The following is a 9,783-nucleotide window of genomic DNA, read 5'->3' on the forward strand; positions in this document are numbered from 1 at the left end:
CCCATCTACTCACCAGGCGCTTCTTGTACACCACTGGGATGAAGAGAAGATGACCCAATCACCTGTCTGTGTCAGCTCCAATATGGGGTTCGTAAACAATTCCTATGGTTCTTGGATCTTGGTTTCTTGGTCCTCCAAAATATTCCAAATGGAATTTAAACTGGAGGTGCTGGAGGGAGGACTTAAGCCAGAAAGGGTTATTGGGAAGAAAGAGCTACTTTAAATTTAGTTGCATCTGGTTGGGTAACTATAGTAGGGTGGAGATTATTCCATGCTTTAATTGTGCGGGGGAAGAACAAATTGCTGTACACATCTGTCTTTGTAGCTGGGATCACAAATTGGATTTAATGCCCTTGTCTGCTCCTAATTGGTTTGGGTTTGGTGTAGGTCTTGTAATCTATGTCGAGCTGACCATTTAACATTTTGTAAAAACAGGTCAAACGGTGAGCTTCATGTATGTCTTGGAAAGTGTTCCACCCCAGAGAATTCAGAAGTTTGGTGACACTTGCTTCTCTCTCATAGGTGTTAGTAACAAATGCCTGTCTTTGGACACGTTCGATGGAAGAAATGGTTTTATTTGTGTATGGGTCCCATGCTGCAACTGCGTAATCCAAATGAGGTCTAACGAGGGTGAAGTGCAGCTTCTCCTTGACAGAAGTTGAACAATTATGAAAGTTGCGCCTCAGAAAATTTAGGACACCTGTTGCTTTCACCGTTGCATGATGAGTCTGAGCATTCCAACGCAGATCATTCTGCAATTTGTTTGGATTCTTCAAGGGTGGTACCAAGTATATTGTAAGATGTTTCGCCTGGATTCCTCTTTCTGGTGCCACGCATGGTTTCACATTTGGAAGGGTTGAACTGCATGCCCCATTGTTGTGACCATAGTATCGAGATCCTTTTGGAGAGCATCTTCATCATCAGCTGACTTAATTGGACGGTACAGCAAACAATCATCAGCGAATAGTCTGGTCGTACATGCGACTTTTTCATGGATGTCATTTATGTAAAGCAAAAATAGATGTGGGCCAAGCACTGTGCCCTGAGGTGTACCACTCAACACTGAATGCCAATTGGAGCTCTTTCTGTTCACACACACACGCTGAAGATGTTTTGTCAGAAAACCGGAAATCCATCGTTTCGTGTTGGAACGAATACCATAGAAGTCAAGCTTCCGAAGCAGTCTCTGGTGCGGGATGACATCAAATGCTTTAGAAAAGTCCAGCACAACTAAATCCGTGATTACGTTACTATCAAGGTGCTTGGCCAGGTCATTTGTCGTCAGGATAAGCTAAGACTCACATGATCTATGCCTCCTAAATGCATGTTGGTTGTCAGCAAGAATGTTATGTTTGCTCATGTGTCGCATCAGATTACTATCAATTAAATGATTAGTGTAATTTTCCTGAATTCCCCTCACTTCCAGTTCCTGATCAACAGCCATTTTAAGAGGTTCCTTGCATCCTCTGTAATGACATCTGATGGAGTTGTACAGCACAGAGACAGTCTGTGTGGCCCAGTATGCTGGCCATCAAGGACCCTCTGCACCAATCCCATTTATCATCTGTTGTTTTGTAACAATCTACACCGTAATGCTTCAAGCACTCATCCAGATACTTTACACATGTTTAAAGTGTACCTGCATCCCCCACATTCTCAGGCAGTGTCTCACATTGCAATCAGCCAATGGATGAAAATATAATCCTCACGTACCCTCTAAACCTTTCCGTCCTCCCATGGAAGCGATGCTCACTAGTTTCACATGCCTTTGTTTATGTCATAGCAGCAGAATTAAAACATTCAGCCCATTGAAACTATTCCACCATTCAATCCTTGCTGACCTACCTTTCCTTCTCAGCTACATTCTCCTGCTTTCTCCCCATAATCTTTGACATCCTAACTAATCAGGAAAGGCTTGGAAAGGTTTCTCACTATCCATGCTATCTCTGTCCCTATAATCTTTTACTATATCTTTATCAGGTTCCGCCTCATCCCAGGCAACAATCTTCCCTGGTGAATCTCCCCTGCGTATTCCAGTTCCTCCTGTAGTCTGATGACCAGAACAGCACATAACGATTCCAACTCCATACACAGGAGGGAGGGATTACACTAAATTGGCAGGGGGGTGGGATCTCATGCAGGACAGAGGCACAGGAGAGGCTATAGTTTGGTATGGATGGTGGTGTGGGAAAGGTTAATGGACAGAATAGGCAAAAATCTGGAGAGCGAGGAAGGAGGGTTGGTTTAAACTGCAGGTATTTTAATGCAAGGGGCTTGACGGGTAAGGCAGATGAGCTTAGGGCGTGGATACGTACGGGCAACTGGGACGTTGGAGCCATAACTGAAACCTGGTTGAAGGAGGGGCAGGACTGGTAGCTCAATGTTGCGGGGTACAGGAACTTCAGGAGAGACGGATGAGGAAAAAAGAGTTGGGGGAGTTGCATTGTTGGTTAAGGAGGATGTCACAGTTAGTGTTCAGAGGTGACATTATGGACATTTTGTCTAGTGAGGCTATATGGATGGAGCTGAGGAACAAGAAAGGGATGATCACCATGTTGGGGGTGTATTACTGACCCTCAAATAGTCAACGGGAATTAGAAGAACATATGTGCTGGGCAGCTGGGATCAAGTGCATCCTTGTTGGAGTTTCGGGAACTAAAAACTCTGTATTTACCGAGGAGAAAGACAGTAGGACGGAGGAAATTGGAGGAGTCACTGGAAGTGTCATGAGAGCAGTCAGGGTTACTGTCAATAGACAATAGGTGCAGGAGTAGGCCTTTCAGCCCTTCGAGCCAGCACCACCATTCAATGTGATCATGGCTGATCATCCCTAATCAGTACCCCATTCCTGCCTTCTCCCCATATCCCCTGACTCTGATATCTTTAAGAGCCCTATCTAGCTCTCTATTGAAAGTATCCAGAGAACCGATCTCCACCGCCCTCTGAGGCAGACAATTCCACAGACTCACTACTCTCTGTGTGAAGAAGTGTTTCCTCGTCTCCGTTCTAAATGGCTTACCCCTTATTCTTAAACTATGGCCCCTGGTTCTGGACATCCCCAACATCAGGAACATGTTTCCTGCCTCTAGCGTGTCCAAACACTTAATAATCGTATATGTTTCAATAAGATCCCCTCTCACCCTACTAAACTCCAGAGTATACAAGCCCAGCCGCTCCATTCTCTCAGCCTATGACAGTCCCGCCATCCCAGCAATTAACCTTGTAAACCTACGCTGCACTCCCTCAATAGCAATAATGTATTTCCTCAAATTAGGGGACCAAAACTGCACACAATACTCCAGGTAATGTCGAGGAAGAACTGAAGGTACTGTCGTGTTTGAAAGTAGACAAATCTCCAAGGCCTGATCAGATATAGTCGAGGACATTGCAGGAAACTAGAGAGGAAATTGAGGGAGGCCCAGTTGAAATGTATGAGTCGTACTTAAATACAGGAGAGGTACCAGAGGATTGGAGGGTGGCAAATGTTGTGCCTCTTTTCAAGAATAACAGCAGTGAAAATGCTCGGAACTCTAGGCCAGTGAGCTTAACATCTGTAGTTGGTAAATTACTGGAGAGTATTCTGAGGTATAGAATATACAGGCATTTGGATGGGCAAGGGCTGATTAGGGACAGTCAGCATGGTTTTGTACGTGAGAGGTCGTGTCTCACAAATGATTGATTTTTATGAAGACGTGAGCAAAAAGGTTGATGAAGGCTGAGCTGAAGATGTTGTGTACATGGTCTTTAGTAAGGCATTCGAAAAAGGTTAGATCTATAGGCATCCAAGGAGAGATAGCTGAATGGATAGCACATTGGCTCCATGGAAGGAAGCAGAGGGTGATTGTGGAAGGTTGCTTCTCAGAATGGAGGCCTGTGACTAGTGGTGTGCCACAGGGTTCGGTGCTGGGCTCGTTGCTGTTTGTCATCTACATCAATGATTTGGATGAGAAAATACAGGGCAAGATTAGCAAGTTTGCTGATGATCGATTGGCCAGGTGGGCAGAGGAATGGTTGATGGAATTTAATACAGAGAAGTGTGAGGTGTTGCATTTTGGGAGTCGAACAAGGGCAGGACCTACACAGTAAATGCTAAGCCTCTGGGTAGTGTTGTAGACCAGAGGGATCTCGGAGTACAAGTGCATGGTTCCTTGAAGGTCGAGTTGCAGGTAGATAAGGTGGTCAAAAAGGCTTTTGGCACTTTGGCCTTCATCAGTCAGAGTATTGAGTACTTGGCGGTGTAACATAGATTACTGTAGATTAAATGTTAACTCTCTGCGGATTGATAGTCTGGAACTGTCGGCCTTTCTGAAATTCCCCAGTTCCCCCACTCGGGCCCCATTGAACCTGTTGGGAGAGAATATGATACTGGCTGAAGAAATGTCTCCACCTGAAACGTCATCCGTTTCTTCGATCCAGAGATGCTGCCTGTCCCGTTGAGTCACTCCAGCATTTTGTGTCTATCTTCGGTGTAAACCAGCATATGTTGTGCCATCCTACATTAATTCCGCAAAATGTGTAAATTGTCCGTAGTGAGTGTAGGCTTGTGTTAGTGTACGGGGATCACTGGTCAGCGTGGAATCGCCAGGCCGAATGGCCTGTTTCTGCGCTGTATCTCTGAACTAAACATGTAATTGGCGAACATGAGAATGGGGGACAGTGGAGGAACCCGGACAGTAGTGGATCGTTGTTTGCTGTAGATTATGGTTTTATTCATGAGGACGTAACGGGGAGTGAGTGTTAGCCCGGGTGGTTTATAACAAGAGGCGCGTCCACACAAGACATGCGAAGCGGACCTCTGAACGGAAATACCCAGCCGGTGCTCAGCCCTTTGATAGACACTGTAGGTGGCTCTGAAAAGAGCCTTTGGGTCGTTAGATTGAGGTTTCGTTGAACTACTTGCTCTTGGTGCCAGAGGCTGCGCTGGTTTTCTTGGGCAAACAACACGGCCTGGATATTGGGCAGCACCCCGCCTTGAGCGATGGTCACCCCTCCCAGCAGCTCGTTGAGCTCCTCGTCGTTGCGGACGGCCAGCTGCAGATGTCTGGGGATGATGCGGCTCTTCTTGTTGTCCCGGGCCGCGTTGCCGGCCAGCTCGAGGATTTCAGCCGTCAGATACTCGAGCACAGCAGCCAGATAGACCGGGGCTCCTGCACCCACCCGCTGAGCATAGTTGCCCTTTCTCAGGAGCCGATGAACACGACCGACCGGGAACTGCAGTCCGGCCCGGGACGCGAGTGACTTGGGCTTAGCCTTGGCTTTGCCGCCGGTTTTCCCTCGTCCAGTCATTTCCACCAACTTCTACGCACAAAGAATGAGGAAATCCTCCCGCACTCGCCCTTCTTGTAACTTCTAGAGGAATGCGGTGGAGCGCTTCCCATTGGTGGCGCAGAGCTTCATCTGATTGGTGATTTCAAATAGGCCAATCGTACAGCTGCCTCTTTCTCCAATGAGCAGCCAACAACCGGAGATGCGCGGAAAATAACCGCCTGGCCCCAAAATAACAGGTTTGAAAAGCCCGCCCAAAAAGAAAATGTATTTTCAGGCAAAAAAATAAAAATAATGACACACATGTGTGTGATACTGGATCCCCGCATCCCAATTATTCTATCCTAACCCACCAACAAGACACACCGAATGTGAATTAATTACCTGAGAGATTTTTAAGAATGCATTCTTACCATTTTAAACTGCAAACTTATGGGTACAAACACTATTCATAGAACATGTTAGAGATCGCTCTTTGCATAAAGGACATTAGACTATTGACGATCAATTGTCTAATGACTCTCGGAGCCGTCGCAGCAATGTTTCTCGAATAGAAACCGGGACTCACACGTTCAAAACAACAGAATGCGGTCACTAAAAGTCAGTCACTTCACAACTAAAACAGCAGCAGCAACAAACACACAAACATATTGTTTACATTAATTCAATCTCAAGGGATGGATCACTGAGAGAAGTGTATGAAGATTGAAACAAACTAACGAGAAAGGCGAGGGTGAAGTTTCTGTTTCAATGAGGTGGGCAGGAATGTACTCGCATCTAGATTATACCGGGTTTGGACGGCTAATTTGATCAAATTACACAGAATGAGAACTATCGCCTGCGAATGAAATATCGAACCAGTTGTATCAAAGCGATGTCCAAATATCAACACAACACTTTCAGTGAGACGGTGCGTGAGCAGAGCCATGAGGATTTCCGTTAGCAGCGTCAGCGCTGGGTGGATCGTTACTTGGAGTTGGAGTATGTGGTCGCCGCCTTTGTCCCTCCAACCGGCCTCATCATTATGGAGATGGTGTAACTCAGTGTCTGTGGAAGGACTGATCAGCGACTGAGGGGCGCGCGTGGAAAGTGCGTAATAAAGGCGTTTGTTGTCCTTGAACCCGGAGCGCGTGAGAAAAGGGGGCGCAGAGCGAACAGGGGCTGGTCGTGTACACACCATTATGAGCCGTGTTGGCATTTACATCGAAACCAGTTACACTTGAATGACTGAAGTCAGACTCCACTCAGCAGCAGTCTCTGCGGCATCAATTCAGATAAAAGCCCGCAGAAAGAAGTGAACATTGATGTAAAAGGACATTAGAAAGCCCCAGCTCTTTCTTCTGCCGGATTAGTGGCTCTTAAAAGAGCCGTTTGTTGTTGGTGGAGAGGTGGAGTTTAGGCGCGCTCCCCGCGGATGCGGCGGGCCAGCTGGATGTCTTTGGGCATGATGGTGACTCGCTTGGCGTGGATTGCGCACAGGTTGGTGTCCTCAAAGAGCCCCACCAGGTAAGCCTCGCTGGCCTCCTGCAGGGCCATGACGGCCGAGCTCTGGAAGCGCAGGTCTGTCTTGAAGTCCTGAGCGATCTCCCGCACCAGGCGCTGGAAGGGCAGTTTGCGGATGAGCAACTCGGTGGATTTCTGGTAGCGCCGGATCTCCCTCAGAGCCACGGTGCCGGGCCTGTAGCGATGAGGCTTCTTCACTCCGCCCGTGGCTGGAGCGCTCTTCCGCGCCGCTTTGGTCGCCAGCTGTTTGCGAGGAGCTTTCCCTCCGGTCGATTTGCGCGCTGTCTGCTTGGTCCGGGCCATTCTCCTTCAACAGTGGTAGCGCAGTGTGAAATACAGGGACTGAAAGACGGAGCTGGCTCTGGGACCTGCTTTTAAAGCGTTGGTGAAGGGCCGGCCCACAGCCTCTGAATGGATGGAGCAGAGATGTCACTCACGGTGTCCCATCCCTGCGAGTGGCTGCAGGTCTGTCAGCACCAGGCGGCTGTTTCAGAAGGTCTGAGGCCGGCCGGCCGGGTGGGGTGGGGGAAGCTCGGCCAACCAGAGAGCACGGACTGCAGTATCATTGGTTGTGGGTTGAATTTCAAATTGAATTCAGTTTCTGTCAACTTAATATCAAATCCACTTTAACTTCTCGCTTAAATCATGACTGAATATGCGGCGCGGATTTACAGACCGGATCCCTGTGCAGACGGAATTCAGCTCTGCTCGTGCCTGGAAATAAGCGACTGTTACCCAGGGAACGGTTTGGAGTCGACCCTCCTGTTGCTGCATTAATCATGAGGTATATCGGTAAAAGGGAAACTGACATCGCCTTGTCTTGTTTATCTTTTACTGTCGGCTTTGCATTCTAATGACCGCGGTGATCAAGCTAAAATCTGTTATGTTCAGTGGTGGAATAACTAGTTTAATAAAACACATTTCTATCTGCATCTACTCTAATTCCCTAGTCTCTGCTCTTTCTGTGAGGTTGTGGGCGGCTCTTAAAAGAGCCTTTGTTTTGTGTTGGAATAAAGGGGGTAGTTATTTAGCCGCCGAACCCGTAGAGAGTGCGGCCCTGTCGTTTCAGAGCGTACACCACATCCATGGCAGTGACCGTCTTGCGCTTGGCGTGCTCGGTGTAAGTGACCGCGTCCCTGATCACATTCTCCAGGAAAACCTTCAGCACCCCGCGGGTCTCCTCGTAGATCAGACCCGCGATCCGCTTGACTCCACCACGCCGAGCCAGGCGGCGGATAGCTGGCTTGGTGATGCCCTGGATGTTATCGCGAAGCACTTTGCGGTGCGCTTTGCTCCGCCTTTGCTTAATCCTTGGCGTCCTTTCCCTTGACCAGACATGATGCTGTTTCACTCGAGTCGCTGCTCAGAGATAATCTAACTGGTGCTGTCTCTTTTTATACGCAGCGCCCCGACCTGCCCGAGATACGCAGAGAGTGAGAGACGGGGAGAGGAGGAGACAAAGTGACAGACAGCTTCCTCTCATATTCCAGCTCCACGCCCCAGATTCCTGAAAACATTTTTCAAACGGTTTACCCGCAAACGACCCGAAATTTATCGCTCCGGCCAAACTTTCAGACAGACATTCCGTGGTAAAAGTCAGTCAGTGATATTATCGTTGTCAAATTAAATTGTCTCCTTCCGGTTCATCCTCGGAGCCCGTTCCCTCTGCCGATATCGCCCACCCCACTGCGTTCAGCAGCTTTTAACACGGATGATTTGGCAATATTACTGAGTTGATGCATGGGCTCTGAGGCGGGGATTTTGTCAGTGTTATTGTCTCACTGACAAGGAAACGGCTTTGAACTCAGCTTGAAGCCAAACGTATGCCCAGTCCGAGTGAGGTTTAGCCGGGACATACCATTTAGTTGTATTCCATATACTGGATACCGGGGGGAGGTGCAGCGAATGTCAGCTAGTTACAAGGAACCCCCGGTAATTTAAACGAGTCCCCACTGGCACTGAGCTGGTTTTGGGTCTGGATCAGCTCTTTCCTGAGAGATGTGGGTGGCTCTGAGAAGAGCCGTTGGGTTCAGGTCTTTACAATGTGCGCTTTATAATTCACTTTTTGGTCACTGCCTTCTTGGGTTTCGCCGATTTGGTCTTCGCCTGGCCTTTTACCGGCTTCTTGGCCGCCTTCGCCTTTTTGACTACGGCCTTTTTTTGTTTTTTCGGCGCCGCCTTCTTGGGCGATGATTTCTTCGCCGCCATTTGTTTAAGCGCTGGTTTCTTGGCCACAACTTTCTTGGAGGGAGATTTCTTCACCAATGATCTTTTGATGGTTGATTTTTTTGCCCGTAATTTCTTGGTCGGGGTTTTCCTGGACGTTGATTTCTTGTTCTTGGAGGTTTTGGCTGCTGGAACAGTTTTCTTTGCCGACTTCACGGCGCCTTCTCCCTGACCGGTCTTGAAAGAACCCGAGGCGCCCACGCCCTTGATCTGAACCAGGGAACCGTTTACTAATTTCCTCTTGATGCCCGTCTTGATCAGGTGGCGGCACTTCTCCACATCCACACCCTTGGCGGCCAGTCCCTTCTTTATCGCATAGAAAGACATCCCTCGGCGATCGTGGCAATCCGCCACAATGTTGTCGATCTGGTCGCTCAGCTTCGGACCGGCTGCCTTCTTCCGGGCGGGCGCCTTCTTCTTCTTGGGAGCCTTGGTTTGGGCGGCGGGGACGACTTGAGGAGCCGCTTCGGCGGCTGCGGTCTCGGTCATGTCGGTGCCTCTACACAAACTCTCTCTGACACTCAGGACTGAGTGAGAAATGAAGCGAGAGGCGGCGGCACAGCGCAACTTAAAGGCAGCGAGCGGACGGGGCGGAGACATCCTGCTCTCAGATCACGGCCCCTTCGCCTCGCTGTGTTTCTCTGTCCTCAAAAACTCTCCGATTCCAATTAAAATCAGATATCTCGGAGACCTAAACTGACCTCGGTACATCTCTGAGACCGGAATGTTTATTGTCCAGTAGATTTGATACGAATTAAAGGCAGCGCTTTCCATTTCGCCCGGTTTCAC

The 9,783-nt window shown here is 48.6% G+C and overlaps 1 protein-coding gene and 2 pseudogenes across 1 annotated transcript; all 3 read right to left on the bottom strand.

Annotated features, from left to right (window-relative positions):
• Positions 1 to 8,106, bottom strand: part of LOC116968401 — a 45,782-nt pseudogene extending 37,676 nt beyond the window's left edge.
• LOC116968543 lies at positions 4,870 to 5,330 on the bottom strand (annotated as a pseudogene).
• An 874-nt stretch (positions 8,107 to 8,980) lies between the features above and the next one.
• LOC116968402 (histone H1.2-like) lies at positions 8,981 to 9,483 on the bottom strand. Its single transcript, XM_033015179.1, has 2 exons — positions 9,168 to 9,483; positions 8,981 to 9,105 (listed from the first exon to the last, which is right to left on the bottom strand). Exons 1-2 carry the CDS (start codon positions 9,481 to 9,483, stop codon positions 8,981 to 8,983), a joined length of 441 nt encoding a protein of 146 aa, XP_032871070.1.
• Between the last annotated feature and the right edge of the window lie 300 nt (positions 9,484 to 9,783).

Source organism: Amblyraja radiata, chromosome 45, assembly GCF_010909765.2.
Source record: "Amblyraja radiata isolate CabotCenter1 chromosome 45, sAmbRad1.1.pri, whole genome shotgun sequence".
Taxonomy (NCBI): Eukaryota; Metazoa; Chordata; class Chondrichthyes; order Rajiformes; family Rajidae; genus Amblyraja; species Amblyraja radiata.